The sequence below is a fragment of the Pseudophryne corroboree genome, chromosome 7, assembly GCF_028390025.1.
Source record: "Pseudophryne corroboree isolate aPseCor3 chromosome 7, aPseCor3.hap2, whole genome shotgun sequence".
In the NCBI taxonomy this organism is placed as follows: Eukaryota; Metazoa; Chordata; class Amphibia; order Anura; family Myobatrachidae; genus Pseudophryne; species Pseudophryne corroboree.
In genome coordinates this window covers 270,874,279-270,893,344 of record NC_086450.1, presented here as the reverse complement: position 1 = coordinate 270,893,344, position 19,066 = coordinate 270,874,279, and the positions used below count along the sequence as shown (strand labels likewise).

At 45.4% G+C, this 19,066-nt stretch overlaps 1 protein-coding gene across 6 annotated transcripts in view; it reads left to right on the top strand.

Moving 5' to 3' along the window:
• SLC39A10 (solute carrier family 39 member 10) overlaps positions 1 to 19,066 on the top strand; it is a 250,766-nt gene that overhangs the window by 228,579 nt on the left and 3,121 nt on the right. For all 6 annotated transcript variants that reach the window (XM_063934145.1, XM_063934149.1, XM_063934144.1 and 3 more), the window contains exons 8-10: positions 12,697 to 13,050; positions 14,511 to 14,591; positions 16,335 to 16,525. In XM_063934145.1, coding sequence (XP_063790215.1) covers positions 12,697 to 13,050; positions 14,511 to 14,591; positions 16,335 to 16,525 — 626 coding nt within the window. The remainder of the gene's footprint in view (positions 1 to 12,696; positions 13,051 to 14,510; positions 14,592 to 16,334; positions 16,526 to 19,066) is intronic.

The window sequence follows — 19,066 nt, the reverse complement described above, 5'->3', positions numbered from 1 at the left end:
CCGTACTTACGGGTGTTCAAGTTCAAGATGGAGTCTCTGAGAGCGGTGATCTCAGGTCTGGAAGAGTGGTAATTCTTGGCGTCTCTGGATATCAAGGATGCGTACCTTCATATACCGATTTAGATGCCTCATCAAGCTTATCTAAGGTTTGCCTTACAGGGCTGTCACTACCAGTTCCAGGCCTTGCCATTTAGCCTCTCTACGGCACCGAGGGCGTTCACCAAGGTAATGGCAGAAATTATGTTTCTCCTCTGCAAACAGGGAGTGAACATAATACCGTACCTGGACGATCTGCTGATAAAAGCACCATCCAGGGAGAGGTTGTTAGTCAACATTGCCCTCTCAACTGGACTAATCCAGAATCACGGGTGGATTCTGAACCTACCAAAATCTCATCTGGAACCAACACGGAAACTTCTGTTCCTTGGGATGATACTGGATACGGAGGCACAGAAGGTATTCCTTCCATTGGAAAAGGTATTGGTGATCCAGTCGATGGTGCGGGATGTTCTAAGACAAACCCGTATATCTGTGCATCTATGCATTCGCCTTCTGGGAAAGATGGTAGCCGCTTCCGAGGCGCTGCAGTATGGAAAGTTTCACGCAAGGTCCTCACCTGACCAAGGGCAGAAGGTTTGGGATTCTGTTAACCACAGGCGCAAGCCTCAGAGGTTGGGGAGCAGTCACCCAGGGGCAACCGTTCCAAGGAAAATGGTCAGGTCAGGAAGCCATTCTTCAATCAACATTCTGGAACTAAGAGCCATATACAGCGCCCTGCTACAGTCATCGCATCTTCTTCAAGATCAAGCTCAGTCGGACAATGTGACGGCAGTAACGTACATAAACTGAAAAGGTGGAACGAAGAGCAGAGCAGCAATGTCAGAGGTAACAAGGATTCTCCTCTGGGCAGAAAGACGCGCTGTGTCATTGTCCGCGATCTTCATTCCGGGATTAGGCAACTGGGAAGCAGACTTCCTCAGCAGACACTACCTCCACCCATGAGAGTGTGGCCCTCACCCGGAGATGTTTGGGTGCTTGACACGTCGGTGGAGAATACCACAAATCGACATGATGGCCTCTCGTCTCAACAAGAAGCTCAAGCGGTATTGTTCCAGGTCGAGGGACCCACAAGCAGGGCGGTAGACGCTCTGGTGACTCCATGAATCTACCAGATGGTGTACGTGTTTCCACCACTCCCACTGATCCCAAAGATTCTCAAAAGAATAAAAAGGGAAAAGGTTCAAGCAATTTTCATTGCTCCAGACTGGCCAAGAAGGGCCTGGTATGCGAATCTACTGGAGATGCTCATAGAGGGCCCGTGGCCTCTACCTCTTCGCGAGGACCTTCTCCAACAGGGGCCGTTCGTCTATCAAGACTTACCACGGCTACGTTTGACGGCATGGAAAGGGATCCCTGGTAGGGTTATTCCAACCCTGATCCAAGCCAGAAAGGGGGTAACGTGTAAACATTACCACCATATTTGGGGAAAAATACATCTCTTGGTGTGCGTACAGGAAATTCCCTGCTGTGGAATTTCAACTGGGACGTTTTCTCCCTTTCCTGCAGTCAGCTGTGGATGTGGGCCTACGTTTGGGTTCCATAAAAGCCCAGATTTTCTTCCAGAAACAATTGGCTTCTCTCCCTGGGGTTCAAACATTTTTGAAGGGTGTTTTGCACATCCAACCGCCCTTTGTGCCTCCTATGGCACCTTGGGATCTCAATGTGGTGTTGCAGTTCCTGCATTCGGAATGGTTTGAGCCTTTACAGGATGTTGACATCAAGTCTCTTACGTGGAATGCCGTCACGCGGTTGGCCTTGACTTCTGCGAGGCGTGTGTCGGAGCTAGGGGCGTTGTCTCACAAAAGCCCCTATTTGATTTTTTATGAAGATAGGGCTGAACTCGGAACTCGTCAGCAATTTCATCCAAAGGTGGTGTCTGCGTTTCATATCAACCAACCTATTGTGGTTCCGGTGGTTACAGACACCTCTGTTATTTCAAAGTCCTTGGATGTTGTGAGGGCTATGAAGATATATGTGAAGCGGACAGCTCGTCACAGAAAATCTGATTCGCTTTTTGTTCTCTATGATCCCAATAAAATTGGGTGTCCTGCTTCAAAGCAGACAATTGCACGCTGGATCAGGCTTACTATCCAGCATGCTTATTCCAAGGCAGGTTTGCCGTGTCCAAAATCTGTACAGGCCCACTCTACTAGGTCGATGGGTTCTTCCTGGGCGGCTGCCCGGGGTGTCTCGGCTTTACAGCTCTGCCAAGCAGCTACTTGGCTGGGTTCGAACACGTTTGCTGAGTTCTACAAGTTCAATACTTTGGCCTCTGAGGACCTTCGGGTTGGTCAGTCAGTTCTGCAGGAATCTCAGCACTCTCCCACCCGGTTTGGGAGCTTTTGGTACCATCCCCATGGTACTAATGTGGACCCCAGTATTCTCTAGGACCTAAGAGAAAATAGGATTTTAATTACCTACCGGTAAATCCTTTTCTCGTAGTCCGTAGAGGATACTGGGCGCCCGCCCGGTGCTTCATTTCTTCCTGCACTGTTACTTGGTTAAGTATTATTGGTTCAGCGGTTGCTGTTCCTGGTTTAAAGTCTGGTTAGCTTGGCTTTCCTCTAGTTTGTGTGTGCTGGTTCGGAATCTCACCACTATCCTTTTATATCCTTCTCTCAAAGTATGTCCGTCTCCTCAGGCAGTTTCCTAGACTGAGTCTGGTAGGAGGAGCCAGCCCACAATATCAATTTCTTAAAGTACCCATGGCTCCTAGTGGACCCGTCTATACCCCATGGTACTAATGTGGACACCAGTATCTATGGACTACGAGAAAAGGATTTACCGGTAGGTAATTAAAATCCTATTTTATTTTTTTTTGTCATTTTTCTGAATATGTCTGCAACTTAAGTATGGTCCCTTCCCCTCTCTTTCAGTAGTGAATACTGAGCAAAAATTATTATTAAGATGATCTGCTATTACATTGTCTCCCTCAACAAAACTCCCAGTCTTATTATTCTGCTTTTTGTTTCTCTATCGTCCTAGTGGATGCTGGGGTTCCTGAAAGGACCATGGGGAATAGCGGCTCCGCAGGAGACAGGGCACAAAAAGTAAAGCTTTAGGATCAGGTGGTGTGCACTGGCTCCTCCCCCTATGACCCTCCTCCAAGCCTCAGTTAGATTTTTGTGCCCGGCCGAGAAGGGTGCAATCTAGGTGGCTCTCCTAAAGAGCTGCTTAGAAAAGTTTAGCTTAGGTTTTTTATTTTACAGTGAGTCCTGCTGGCAACAGGATCACTGCAACGAGGGACTTAGGGGAGAAGAAGTGAACTCACCTGCGTGCAGCATGGATTGGCTTCTTTGGCTACTGGACATTAGCTCCAGAGGGACGATCACAGGTACAGCCTGGATGGTCACCGGAGCCTCGCCGCCGGCCCCCTTGCAGATGCTGAAACGAGAAGAGGTCCAGAATCGGCGGCAGAAGACTCCTCAGTCTTCTTAAGGTAGCGCACAGCACTGCAGCTGTGCGCCATTTCCTCTCAGCACACTTCACACGGCAGTCACTGAGGGTGCAGGGCGCTGGGAGGGGGGCGCCCTGGGAGGCAAATGAAAACCTTTTTTGGCTAAAAATACCTCACATATAGCCTCCGGGGGCTATATGGAGATATTTAACCCCTGCCAGAATCCATTAAAGAGCGGGAGACGAGCCAGCCGAAAAAGGGGCGGGGCCTATCTCCTCAGCACACAGCGCCATTTTCCCTCACAGAAAGGCTGGAGGGAAGGCTCCCAGGCTCTCCCCTGCACTGCACTACAGAAACAGGGTTAAAACAGAGAGGGGGGGCACTAATTTGGCGTTAGAAATATATAAAAGATGCTATAAGGGAAAACACTTATATAAGGTTGTCCCTATATAATTATAGCGTTTTTGGTGTGTGCTGGCAAACTCTCCCTCTGTCTCTCCAAAGGGCTAGTGGGTCCTGTCCTCTATCAGAGCATTCCCTGTGTGTGTGCTGTGTGTCGGTACGTGTGTGTCGACATGTATGAGGACGATGTTGGTGAGGAGGCGGAGCAATTGCCTGTAATGGTGATGTCACTCTCTAGGGAGTCGACACCGGAATGGATGGCTTATTTAGGGAATTACGTGATAATGTCAACACGCTGCAAGGTCGGTTGACGACATGAGACGGCCGACAAACAATTAGTACCGGTCCAGACGTCTCAGAAACACCGTCAGGGGTTTTTAAAACGCCCGTTTACTTTAGTCGGTCGACACAGACACGGACACTGAATCCAGTGTCGACGGTGAATAAACAAACGTATTCCTTATTAGGGCCACACGTTAAGGGCAATGAAGGAGGTGTTACATATTCTGATACTACAAGTACCACAAAAGAGGGTATTATGTGGGATGTGAAAAAACTACCGTAGTTTTTCCTGAATCAGATAAATTAAATGAAGTGTGTGATGATGCGTGGGTTCCCCCCGATAGAAAATTATGGGCGGTATACCCTTTCCCGCCAGAAGTTAGGGCGCGTTGGGAAACACCCCTTAGGGTGGATAAGGCGCTCACACGCTTATCAAAACAAGTGGCGGTACCGTCTATAGATAGGGCCGTCCTCAAGGAGCCAGCTGACAGGAGGCTGGAAAATATCATAAAAAGTATATACACACATACTGGTGTTATACTGCGACCAGCGATCGCCTCAGCCTGGATGTGCAGAGTTGGGGTGGCTTGGTCGGATTCCCTGACTAAAAATATTGATACCTTTGACAGGGACAGTATTTTATTGACTATAGAGCATTTAAAGGATGCATTTTCTATATATGCAGATGCACAGAGGGATATTTGCACTCTGGCATCAAGAGTAAGTGCGATGTCCATATCTGCCAGAAGATGTTTATGGACACGACAGTGGTCAGGTGATGCAGATTCCAAACGGCACAAAGGTGTATTGCCGTATAAAGGAAGAGGAGTTATTTGGGGTCGGTCCATCGGACCTGGTGGCCACGGCAACTGCTGGAAAATCCACCGTTTTTACCCTAAGTCACATCTCTGCAGAAAAAGACACCGTCTTTTCAGCCTCAGTCCTTTCGTCCCTATAAGAGTCATATCTGCCCAGGGATAGAGGAAAGGGAAGAAGACTGCAGCAGGCAGCCCATTCCCAGGAACAGAAGCGTTCCACCGCTTCTGCCAAGCTCTCAGCATGACGCTGGGACCGTACAGGACCCCTGGATCCTACATGTAGTATCCCAGGGGTACAGATTGGAATGTCGAGACGTTTCCCCTTTGCAGGCTCCTGAAGTCTGGTTTACCAAGGTCTCCCTCCGACAAGGAGGCAGTATGGGAAACAATTCACAAGCTGTATTCCCAGCAGGTGATAATCAAATTACCCCTCCTACAACAAGAAAAGGGGTATTATTCCACATTATATTGTGGTACTGAAGCCAGAAGGCTAGGTGAGACCTATTCTAAATCTAAAAAAATTTGAACACTTACAAAGGTTCAAATCAAGATGGAGTCACTCAGAGCAGTGATAACGAACCAGGAAGAAGGGGACTATATAGTGTCCCGAGACATCAGGGATGCTTACCTCCATGTCCAAAATTTGCCCTTCTCACTAAGGGTACCTCAGGTTCGTGGTACAGAACTGTCACTATCAGTTTCAGACGCTGCCGTTTGGATTGTCCACGGCACCCCGGGTCTTTACCAAGGTAATTGCCGAAATGATGATTCTTCTTCGAAGAAAAGGCGTCTTAATTATCCCTTACTTGGACGATCTCCTGATAAGGGCAAAGTCCAGGGAACAGTTGGAGGTCGGAGTAGCACTATCTCGGATACTGCTACAACAGCACGGGTGGATTCTAAATATTCCAAAATCGCAGCTGATCCCGACGACAAGTCTGCTGTGCCTAGGGATGATTCTGGACACAGTCCAGAAAAAGGTGTTTCTCCCGGAAGAGAAAGCCAGGGAGTTATCCGAGCTAGTCAGGAACCTCCTAAAATCAGTGCATCATTGCACAAGGGTCCTGGTAAAGATGGTGACTTCCTACGAAGCAATTCCATTCGGCAGATTTCACGCAAGAATTTTCAGTGGGATCTGCTGGACAAATGGTCCGGATCGCATCTTCAGATGCATCAGCGGATAACCCTATATCCAAGGACAAGGGTGTCTCTCCTGTGGTGGTTACAGAGTGCTCATCTTCTAGAGGGCCGCAGATTCGGCATTCAGGATTGGATGCTGGTGACCACGGAGGCCAGCCCGAGAGGCTGGGGAGCAGTCAGGAGTGTGATCAAGTCTGGAGACTTTTCTCCACATAAATATACTGGAGCTAAGGGTAAATTTATAATACTCTAAGCTTAGCAAGACCTCTGCTTCAAGGTCAGCCGGTATTGATCCAGTGGGAAAAACATCACGGCAGTCGCCCACGTAAATAGACAGGGCGGCACAAGAAGCAGGAGGGCAATGGCAAAAACTGCAAGGACTTTTCGCTGGGCGGAAAATCATGTGATAGCACTGTCAGCAGTGTTTCATTCCGGGATTGGAAACTGGGAAGCAGACTTCCTCAGCAGGCACGACCTCCACCCGGCAGAATGGAAACTTCATCGGGAAGTTTTCCACATGATTGTAAACCGTTGGGAAATACCAAAGGTGGACATGATGGCGTCCCGTCTGAACAAAAAACGGGACAGGTATTGCGCCAGGTTAAGAGACCCTCAGGCAATAGCTGTGGACGTTCTGGTAACACCATGGATGTACCAGTCGGTGTATGTGTTCCATCCTCTGCTTCTCATACCTAAGGTACTGAGACTTATAAGACGTAGAGGAGTAAGAACTATACTCATGGCTCCGGATTGGCCAAGAAGGACTTGGTACCCGGAACTTCAAGAGATGCTCACAGAGGACTTATGGCCTCTGCCGCTAAGAAGGGACTTGTTTCAGCAAGTACCATGTCTGTTCCAAGACTTACCGCAGCTGCGTTTGACGGCATGGCGGTGGAACGCCGGATCCTAAGGGAAAAAGGCATTCCGGAAGAGGTCATTCCTACCCTGGTCAAAGCCAGAAAGGAGGTGACCGCACAACATTATCACCACATGTGGCAAAAATATGTTGCGTGGTGTGAGGCCAGAAAGGCCCCACGAAGAAATTTCAACTCGGTCGATTCCTGCATTTCCTGCAAACAGGAGTGTCTATGGGCCTCAAATTGGGGTCCATTAAGGTTCAAATTTCGGCCCTGTCGATTTTCTTCCAGAAAGAAGTGGCTTCAGTTCCTGAAGTCCAGAAGTTTGTCAAGGGAGTATTGCATATACAACCCCCTTTTGTGCCTCCAGTGGCACTGTGGGATCTCAACGTAGTTCTCGGATTCCTCAAATCACATTGGTTTAAAACCAGTCAAATCTGTGGATTTGAAGCATCTCACATGAAAAGTGACCATGCTCTTGGCCCTGGCCTGGACCAGGCGAGTGTCAAATTGGTGGTTTTTTTCTCAAAAAAGCCCATATCTGGTTGTCCATTTGGACAGGGCAGAGCTGCGGACTCGTCCCCAGTTCTCTCCCTAAGGTGGTGTCAGTGTTTCACCTGAACCAGCTTATTTTGGTGCCTTGCGCCTACTAGGGACTTGGAGGACTCCAGGTTGCTAGATGTTGTCAGGGCCCTGTAAATATAGGTTCCAGGACGGCTGGAGTCAGGAAAACTGACTTGCTGTTATCCTGTATGCACCCAACAAACTGGGTGCTCTTGATTCTAAGCAGACTATTGCTAGTTGGATGTGTAATACAATTCAGCTTGCACATTCTGTGGCAGGCCTGCCACAGCCAAAATATGTAAATGCCCATTCCACAAGGAAGGTGGGCTTATATCTTGGGCGGCTGCCCGAGGGGTCTCGGCTTTACAACTTTGCCGAGCGGCTATTTAGTCAGGGGCAAACACGTTGGTAAAATCCTACAAATTTGATACCCTGGCTAAGGAGGACCTGGAGTTCTCTCATTCGGTGCTGCAGAGTCATCCGCACTCTCCCGCCTGTTTGGGAGCTTTGGTATTATCCCCATGGTCCTTTCAGGAACCCCAGCATCCACTAGGACGATAGAGAAAATAAGAATTTACTTACCGATAATTCTATTTCTCGGAGTCCGTAGTGGATGCTGGGCGCCCATCCCAAGTGCGGATTATCTGCAATACTTGTACATAGTTACAAAAATCGGGTTATTATTGTTGTGAGCCATCTTTTCAGAGGCTCCGCTGTTATCATACTGTTAACTGGGTTCAGATCACAGGTTGTACAGTGTGATTGGTGTGGCTGGTATGAGTCTTACCCGGGATTCAAAATCCTTCCTTATTGTGTACGCTCGTCCGGGCACAGTATCCTAACTGAGGCTTGGAGGAGGGTCATAGGGGGAGGAGCCAGTGCACACCACCTGATCCTAAAGCTTTACTTTTTGTGCCCTGTCTCCTGCGGAGCCGCTATTCCCCATGGTCCTTTCAGGAACCCCAGCATCCACTACGGACTCCGAGAAATAGAATTATCGGTAAGTAAATTCTTATTTTTTCTCCTTTCGCTTAAATACCTAAAAAAATAAAAAAATAATTTTGCCTCCCTTACCCACTGACTGGGCCATTTTCTCCTCAGCTTGTGCCTTTGCACATCTGATTACTGTCTTAGTCTCTTCTGTCTAACAAGATATGGCTTTTTGCCTTCATTATTTTGTGTCTTATTATATTTCCAAAAAGCCATCTTTTTTGCTTTCACAATACTTGCTGCTACTTTCGCAAACCACACTGCTTGTGTTTTTCCTAACACTTTTAATACAAAGGTCTGTTGCCTTTAATGTTGCTTTTGTTAATGTTTGCCACCTCTCCTTCCAAGTTCCTCCACTCTCCCAAAGAATCACTTACACATTTTCCCATCCCTACAAAATCAGCCTTCCTACAATTAAAAGGAGGTTACACACTAGGCGATTTTAGCCTAAAAAATAAACGTTAAAGACATAAATGTCGGTATCGTTTATTTCTGCAGCAGGTTGCATAGGTTTCCACAGGGAAACATCGGGGGTGTAGAGATGGATCTGGATCCAGGCGCCAACAGGTAATGCTTTAGCTGTCCAAGGATGCATCGGGGTCCCTCTATAACCGCTCCTCCATGCACTGTGAGCTCAGTTTTGAAGTTGGTGCCGGAACAGGTCACTAAAACTGAATTTGACATTTTCCTTTTGAGCTTGCAGCGCTGTAAGTCAGGGTGACTTTAGCGCTGCAGCTCCCTCACCTCCCACGCAGCGCCGCACACTCCCGCTGACTTGCCCGGCGATGGCGAAAAGGCACTACTATGAGACGCTTCCTAGGATCGCATGGCCGCTGCCGGGAGGGCAGGTGGGTCTCCTAGCAGACCCGCCATTGAAATCCCGATCTGCCGCAGTCTGGGAGACTGACGACAGCGCTGGTAACCGAGCAGGGACCCCACTAGACCACCAGGGCAAAAGGAGCATAGGTCACCTATTTAAGTAAGACTCCGTAGTACCTGTGGTGGAATACCAACATAGGGGAGGTGGTGCTTGACCTGTAGCCCCTCCCCCGCCTCTGGGCGCTATCTACAGCAGATTTCCTGCCCTTGAGCTGCCTTACTCTCCCTCTTCCCTCACATGAGACTTGGCAGCCATTTTACAGCATAGCAGCAGCAAGTCTCCGGGATTGCTGAGCAATGTCTCCCTGTAAATACGTTCCCTATGGGTCCGCCTGTGGGGATAATTTGTCTAATCAACTTCAACAACTAAATCAGTCTCTGGCTAGACAGAAGGCTCCCTCAGGACACACACGTGTCTCTCTAAGCGGGCTACTTCTTCCTGACAAGCCACAATCCTCTCTGATGTTTCATCTGAAGAGGAGGTGGAGCGTACAGCTCAATCTGACACAAACTCCTGTGCTGCAGATGAAGAAACTCCTATGTTTGTAGATGTCCCTGTCCTGATAGATGGTATTAAGCATGTTCTACAACTCACTGAGGAGGAGGAATCCACTACAGTGGCAAAGAATACTTTTGCGCACACACACACACACACACACACACACACACTATAATCCTTTTGACCTCAAGGAAAAGCGAAAAGGTCAATCATACCCTAGACAATCTCACAATTCCAAATCCTCCAAGACCAAACAGTCCTGGGCAGCTCATCGGCCTACCACTAAATCTGACAAGCCTGCTGTCTGACGGGGCGGGCCTCCCCCTTGCTTGGCACAAGACCACTTCGGACGATTGAGTGCTAGAAGTTGTCTGTTATGGGTGCACTGTGGTCAATTCCCTCCTAACAGGAGTGATTTTGCCGGTTCCTCAGTCCCAAAGGGGCAGAGGTTATTACTCGACCCTGTTTCTAGTTCCGAAGTCCAATGGGTCACACCGGCCTATTCTCAACCTTAAGTCATTGAACAAGTTTGTGAGAGTATCCATGTTTCGCATGGAAAAGTTGTGCTCTGTATAGTCTGGCTATGGAACCTGGAGACTATATGGTATCCCTGGATATACAGGATGCAAATCCTGCATATTCCTCTTGCCAAGTCGCATCAGCAGTTCCTGCGATTTGCTATTCGCAACCTGACTGCTCTGCCGTTTTAGACTCGCTACAGCTCCTCGTGTCTTTACCAAGGTCTTGATGTCTTGCAATAGGTTCTTGCCCAGTTTCTCTTTCTGACCTGGTGGCCTATATATCACCCCAATACGAATAATTGACTTCTCCCTTGTTTCCATGGTCACCTCCGTTTTGTCTTCAATTCTTTGTTTAAAGGTAGTATTTATGCTTTTACATACATTGCTACCCCTCCTCCGATTCTTATCATTCTGTCCTTCCTAAATAAAGTATATCCCGGTATAGCTATGTCCCAGTCATGATTTTCATTGCACCATGACTCTGTAATAGTCACAATATCCCTTGTCATTATTGCAATTTGTTCTGGGATTTTATTTCCTAAGCTCCTAACATTTGCACACATAGCTTTTAGAGTTTTGTGCTTTTCCTGTTCCTAGTTGTATTCATCTCTCTGCCTATGTTTATTTGGGTTTGATCTGAATTATCTTCTGTTGCTGTGGATATGCTTCCTATTCCCTTTGCCTGCAGAAACAATACCTGTGGGTTGGGGGAGCAGATTGCTTTATTCCTGTTTGGATCACTGCCTCCCCTCTGCTAGTTTAAATAGTTGTTGATGAGGCATACAAAATGTTCAGTTAGTATTCTCATTCCCATGGGAGATGGGTGCAGGCCATCACTTTTGTAAACTCCTATCTTGCCAGATGGTGAGACTATCCCCGCAGTAATAAACAGGTAATTTTTCAGGCTGTAAAAACAGACTTTAATTGTATTACCCCCCAAAAAAATATTAGTGAAGTCTGATTTTTACTGCCTGAAAAATTACAGCAGGCAATTAAATTCCCCCCAACATCTTATTGCTCCTGTGCAGTTGTGCAATAAGTACTCTCACCCAGGCTGATATAATCCTGTAGCTGGGGAGGCAATGGCTGGACACCTACACTGTAGGCGACAACAATGGTCTCCAAATATGAACATTCAGGGCCAGATGTAATGACTCCCTAGTTCAGATCAGGATGTTGTTGTTTTTTAAAGGGGCAATCACTTACAATGCAAAACCATGCAAAACCATGCATTTTAAGTGATTGCCCCTTTAAAAATACCTCCTAATTCGGCCAGCATCCCTCACGGCCGCCGAACTCTGACGTCATTACACCTGGCCCTCAGTGTTTTGATGGAGGTTTAACCAAACTGCTCCATGTGGTTACTGCACACACCGAGGTCATATGTTAAAACCATTTGTACTGTATCTAGGTGAGTATACCATAACATCCATTTACCCCAATTGTATTCCATTGAATGTTCAAGAAACCCCCCAGCCTATGTAAAAAGCTGTACATTTATCTGGATTTAATTTGGTCTGCCCTGGCTTTATTGCAAGAACGGGTGGTATTCAGTATACCGGTTGTTTGGATCCCGGCGCACAGTATACCGGTGCCGGAATCCCGACAACCGGCAGACTGACACCTTTTCTCCCTCTTAGGGGTCCACGACCCCCCTGGAGGGAGAATAGATACGCACCACCGTGCCCGCAGCGAGCCCACAAAGGGCTCATTTGCGCTTGCCCCGCTGTCGGCAAGCTGGCATTTGGGACCCCGGCACTGGTATGCTGGCCGCTGGGTACCCGGCCGCTGGCAACTCATAGTACACCCGCAAGAACACCTACATAATTATTCATATTCTAATCCATACGGTAAATGGCGTTTAATCACTAAATATAGACACATTACTTTCTACACTGTTTATATCTTAAAATTGTTTTTGTAGAGTTTGTAATGCAAAGAACAATTCAAGGATTACCTGATGCTACAGTTTCCGAAGCATGAATATTAATTGTTGGCCAACCCACAATTGCTTCTATCCAAACCCTATTACATAACTTACTGGACTCACAGATGTATAATTTCCTGGTTAACATTTTTTTTTTTTTTTTTTTTGTATAGTAGTAGTAAATCTGCTTTTTACCAATCCTATTGTACAAACCCTATTATGAGGCAGTCCAGTAGTTACTTTAGTCTGAAACCTCACCATGTGTGTCTGCCATCTGGTCCTGGTGCTTTATCTGGTTTCAGATGAACACATTACTGCACCTCATAAGTTAGACCAAACTTTGCTTCACTTTTAATTTAGGGAATGAAGATCCAGCTGCAACTGAGGGCCAGCAACTAAATGAAACCGAAATGACGTACATTGATAGTATCCATCAGTCGCCAATGAAGGTTTTTGTTCCAGTAGAAGATGTCCTGCAACACAGTAACAAGGACAGCTCTTACGATGACGATCACAGTGTGGACGATGGACAGTTTGAAAATAATTATACACAGGCAGAAAAGCCAAAGAATTATAAACAACACAAACACTCCCACCATTCCCATGGCCACTGCCACTCTGGGAAAGAACTGAAGGATAAAGGCATTTCCAGTATAGCCTGGATGGTAATCATGGGGGATGGTATGCATAATTTCAGTGATGGGTTAGCAATAGGTGAGTAAGGCATTTTTATTGTTGACCTTTATGTTGTTGTATAGGCCATTTGTTATTACTATTGCTATGCTTGCATTTATTCTGTAAAAGAACCTACAGTATATTGTATACAGTTGCTGCTGTCAATGTGTCATTGGGAACCCTTTACTCATAATAACCAGTCCACTGAAGTTAGAGACACATACTTTTCAGTAGATATTTATATAGCTTCTGGTTTTCTTATGAAACCAGGAGACCTAACCATTTGATATAGTGTTTATAATATGTGTAATCCTTGGCTGTTGTGTAACATCTGAATATTTCCGATCAACTGAGCGTGTATAGGTAATATTTACAACTTGTATAACTTATATACCTCTTACATGGTCCTGTGGACATCAAGTGCTTGAAATACAGCATTGTGTCTGATAATCAGATATTTAGGCATGAAATGAAGTAAAAAGCAAATAATCATGAAGAAATCATAAATCCTGTCTGTGCCTTGCTCTGACTGCACTGACCTGCAGAGTTGCATTATATTATATTAAGTCTGCAACACTGCTGGGAAGTGGCAGCGGCTTCCTGCAGCAAACATAAAGTAACACACTGTGCCTCTTCCGGGGGACAGCTAGGTTGGGGAAATTGTTGCGGCAGTCTAGGCCTCTGGGGGCAACCGAGCCAGCCCCTCCCTTATAATTCAGCCCTGAATTTCTGTCAATTAAATCTGCATAAATGAGGTCTGTTGTCATTGCTGCTGTTTTCATTAGTGAAACTTGTGTGTGTTATGAGTAATGCATCCACCTATAGTAAATTGGTATCGATATGGGAAGTCCCCTCAGCTTTTTGTGACCTGTAAAAAAATAATAATAATAATAATAATTCTGCCTACAATATTACTTTTATGAAATCAAACAAGTTTGTCTGCTTCCTGCCAGGTACAAAAAGAAAGAGAGACTAAAATCACAGACATCCTATATTGTTAAAACTTACCATAGGGACTATATTCAGAATCATTAAACCAGGACACTAATAAATTACACAGGTACTGTGGCTTGCTGACTTCAACTTCTCCTATTCAGCTGGTTTTAATCAGCCACAGAACCTGTGTAATCTGTGAGTTTATTGGATTAAAGAGATAGGGGGACATTTACTAAGCAGTGATAAGAGCAGAGAAGTGAGCCAGTGGAGAAGTTGCCCTTGGCAACCAATCAGCACTGAAGTAACATCTATAATTTGCATACTATAGAATTATACAGAGCTGCTGATTGATGGGGCAACTTCTCCCCTGGCTCACTTCTCCGCTCTTATCACTGCTTAGTAAATGTCCCCCATAGTATGGTAAGCCTAACTATATTTCTGGTTTTCATCTGTTTTTTGAAACCCAGCTTTGCCAACCACTCAAACATTACAGTGATAGGGGATATGTGTAAGTGCTGTGAACACCCACATTCTGACTGCATACATACCCTGTTTGATTCCAGGTGCTGCTTTCAGTGCCGGCCTGACAGGCGGAATTAGTACGTCAGTAGCTGTATTTTGTCATGAGCTACCCCATGAATTAGGTAAGTTTTAATGTGTATTCAATACAAGTAATTGATTATGCAGAGCCTACCAAGACTGTGCCATGCTTCTGTGGAAGACTGAATTTCCAGTAAGTAGCATTAGCTTGTATAGTTTTCCTCACTCAACTAAGACAACCTACACAAAATGGCAAGAAAGTGTTGTGTATGTGTGTGTGTGTGTGTGTGTGTGTGTGTATGTGTGTATATATATATATATATATATATATATATAGATAGATAGAGATATATAGATAGATAGATATATATATATATATAGAGAGAGAGAGAGATACACATATATCTGTAAAGGGACCAAGCCTGCTATCTTTAGCTGGAATCCACGCTCCCGAGATGGGCAATGAGAGTCCCCAGGCAGTCTCTCCTGTCCACCCAGGGAAGGGGGTGGGGGGGGGGGGGGGAGGGAGGAGGGAGGAGTCCTTTTGGGACCCCCTGAAACATTTAGCTGCCAGGATTTTCCAGTTTCTCTTTGCCTTCCCATGCTACTCTCATTTGCGAGGCTGCTTGGGAAGGCATTCCATTTTCTTGAGCAGGGGCTGGGGGGGAGACCAGGGTGTAACAGTAAGAGCATTTTACCTTTTTAAATACATTTTACATACTTTTTGCCTGATGCACTGCACCAGGCTTTAACCACCGCAGCACTGCAGCTTGGGACCTGTGATCCCAGCTCAGTGCTGCACGTACGTTTAAAACATACTTCTATACTTTCATTTTACAACCAGTTATGCATTTCTACTTTGTTGTATTAGTCTCAGCACAGGGACTTGAACCCTTTCCATGTTGGCAGTAGCAGGGGCTAATCTCCTGGACACCAGCACACTCTTTACACCAAGTGCACAATGCTGCTTCTCCTGCTGCAGCCCAGGACTTTGTAGGTGCTGTTTGTTGCAGTGCACCGGGTTTAATCCCACCAATTGTCTGCCCTCAATGCTGGGGGTTACAGGGAGCTGGCTTTCCCTGTCCCCCACCATGTGGTACTCTGCTCCTGCATGCTGCACTGGAAGCTGGCTTTGGTGGTACCCAGCATGCGGTCAGTCTGTTCCTCTGCCCTGCAGTGCTGAGGAACCCTGTCCCCGGCAGTGGTTACATAATGCTGCATCACCATACAGAGAGCCATTCTCGTGGTCCCCCCGCAGCAGCCCTGTGCGCCTCTACTCGCTGCACTGGGGTTAACTAGAAGTATCATCTGAGCCCATGGAGGTGATCTGGAGCTGTGGCGCTCCACACAGCACGCGGGGGCCCCCAAAAGCAGCTGTACAAAATACTTGACGTAAGCAAGCAAAGCTGAAACTGTTATGACTGCAAGAATGTTTATGTAATATGTGATTGTTAGACATTGGGCCATCACTTAACTGGCTGCCCGGTTGATTGTGGCAACACACAGGCATTGTTACAGAAGCCAGTAAATTCTCAGGTGGGTTCAGTTCTAGTGATGTGAAATGTGGGAAAATTAAGTATCGTGCAGATTTTCCCCACTGAACATTCTACTGCATTTGGTTTTATTGTCTACATAAGCAGTAATCCATTGACGTCCAAACACTAATAAAATCATGTTAGGCTGTTTTTGTTGGGGGGGGGGGGGGGGGGGAGGTTTCAATGTAAGTATTATACAGTGTTTGGATTCTGTAATTCTAATTTTTGTTTTAGTGTTTTCTCATCTTTGAAATGTATCATGTATTTATTCTTTTAAAATTAAATAATTTTTTATTTTATTTTTTTATACAGGAGATTTTGCAGTCCTTCTAAAGGCTGGCATGACTGTAAATCAGGCAATTGTGTACAATCTTCTGTCTGCAATGATGGCTTATATAGGCATGCTTATAGGGACAGCAGTTGGACAATATGCCAATAATATTACATCGTGGATTTTTGCCATTACAGCTGGCATGTTTCTATATGTGGCACTTGTTGACATGGTAAGGCATGCTGACATATGAAATTATAAATAACAATAAGATACCTTAATTTTCTTCTATATAGGTTTTTATTATTCCTGAGTGGGTAACATAACATCATAAAAGGGAGAGATTATAGAAGGGTACACTGGCATAAATAGGGTGGGGGCACCTCTTCCCATCACCATGATCGATCATAACCATTAATTGCATAACCTGGGGTCTGGAATGATTCTGGAGAGGCAGGGGATCAGAACAATGTTGGGTTAGCCCATGGAGTATTGGCATGTGGGTGGTCGTTCAGTTATGTTAGTAGGGGGCAACAGCTTTATATGTCACAAACCCTCTGGTGATGAGGTGGACTGAGTTATGTGACCTCTATGTAATGAGGCATAAATGTAAAACTATATTTATTGTGAGTAACCGCTCATTCACATTAGTTTTCAGACTTTGCTTCTGTTTTGGTTTTAGTAAAATATTTAGCGTGTGTGCATATACAGTGGGGCAAAAAAGTATTTGGACAGCCACCGATTGTGCAAGTTGTCCCACTTAAAAATATGAGAGAGGTCTGTAATTTCCATCATAGGTACACTTCAACTGTGAGAGACAGAATCTGAAAAAAAACAAAAGACAGGAATCACATTGTATGATTTTTAAACAATTTATTTGTATATTCTTGTGGAAAATAAATATTTGGACACCTACCAAGCAACAAGATTTCTGGCTCTCACAGACCTGTTACTTCTTCGTTAAGAAGCTCTTCTATCCTCCACTTGTTACCTGTATTAATGGCACCTGTTTGAACTTGTTATCTGTATAAAAGACACCTGTCCACACCCTCACAGTCAGACTGCTACCTCTCCACCATGGCCAAGACCAGAGAGCTGTCTAAGGACACCAGGGACAACATTGTAGAGCTGCACAAGGCTGGGATGAGCTATTCGACAATAGGTAAGCAGCTTGGTGAGAAGAGATCAACTGTTGGCACAATTATTAAAAAATGGAAGAAATACAAGATCACTGACAATCTCCCTCGACCTGGGGCTCCATGCAAGATCTCACCTTGTGGGGTATCAATGATCTTGAGAACGGTGAGGAATCAGCCCAGAACTACACGGGGGGACTTGGTCAATGACCTTAAGAGAGCTGGGACCACGGTCACAAAGGTTACCATTAGTAACACACTACCTCGTCACGGATTGAAATCCTGCAGCGCCCGAAAGGTCCCCCTGCTTAAGCCAGCACATGTCCAGGCCCGTCTAAAGTTTGCCAGTGACCATCTGGATGATCCAGAGGACGATTGGGAGAATGTAATGTGGTCAGATGAGAGCAAAATCAAACTTTTTGGTATAAACGCCACTCGCCGTGTTTGGAGGGAGAAGAATGATGAATGGTACCCCAAGAACACCATACCCACTGTATAGCATGGGGGTGGAAACATCATGCTCTGCGGCTGCTTTTCTGTAAAGGGGACATGACGACTGATCCGTATTAAGGAGAGGATGAATGGGGGTATGTATTGTGAGATTTGCAGCAAAAACCTCCTTTCCTCACTAAGAGCATTGAAGTTGGAATGTGGCTGGGTCTTCCAGCATGACAATGACCACAAACACACCGCCCGGGCAACTAAGGAGTGGCTCCATAAGAAGCATTTCAAGGTCCTGGAGTGGCCTAGCCAGTCTCCAGACCTCAACCCAATAGAAAATCTGTGGAGGGAGTTGAAAGTCCATGTTGCCTGGCGACAGCCTCAAAACATGACAGATCTAGAGAAGGTCTGCATGGAAGAGTGGGCCAAAATACCTGCTACAGTGTGTGCAAACCTGGTCAAGAACTACAGGAAACGTTTGACCTCTGTAATTGCCAACAAAGGTTATATTAGTATTGAGTTAAACTTTTTGATTGTCCAAATATTTATTTTCCGCAAGAATATACAAATAAATTGTTTCAAAATCATACAATGTGATTTCCTAGTTTTTTTTTTTTTTCAGATTCGGTCTCACAGTTGAAGTGTACATGTACATATACATATATATATATATATATATATATATTCCAACACTTGCCCCGTCACTCCTCCTAAAGTAGCTGGCTGTGGTGCCCTTCCTTGTGGGCCGGCAGGTCCACCAGTATACAAACAAAGAAATTAGGTGGCACTCACAGGCTTGTAATAGAATAGTATTACAAGCCTGTGAGTGCCACCTAATTTCTTTGTTTGTATATATATATATATATATATATATATATATATATATATATATTATAGACCCACAATGATTGCTTTGTACTATCTATAGTGGAAGATTTTTTATTATCTGTATAGCGAACCGTAGTTCTGTACACATACTTCTCATTTCGGCATTCTTATGCTGTGGGCTGTAAATTCATAGAGTTCACATGCCCTCTAAAAGCTACTAGATTATAAAGTAAAAAGGATACAGATAATACATTTGTGAGCACTTCATAGCTAATAATAATAATGAGATTTTATTTGTAATAGTATTATTTTTCCTTTAACTGCATACTATATTATCTCTAAAGAGAAAATCAAGACTCCCATGAATT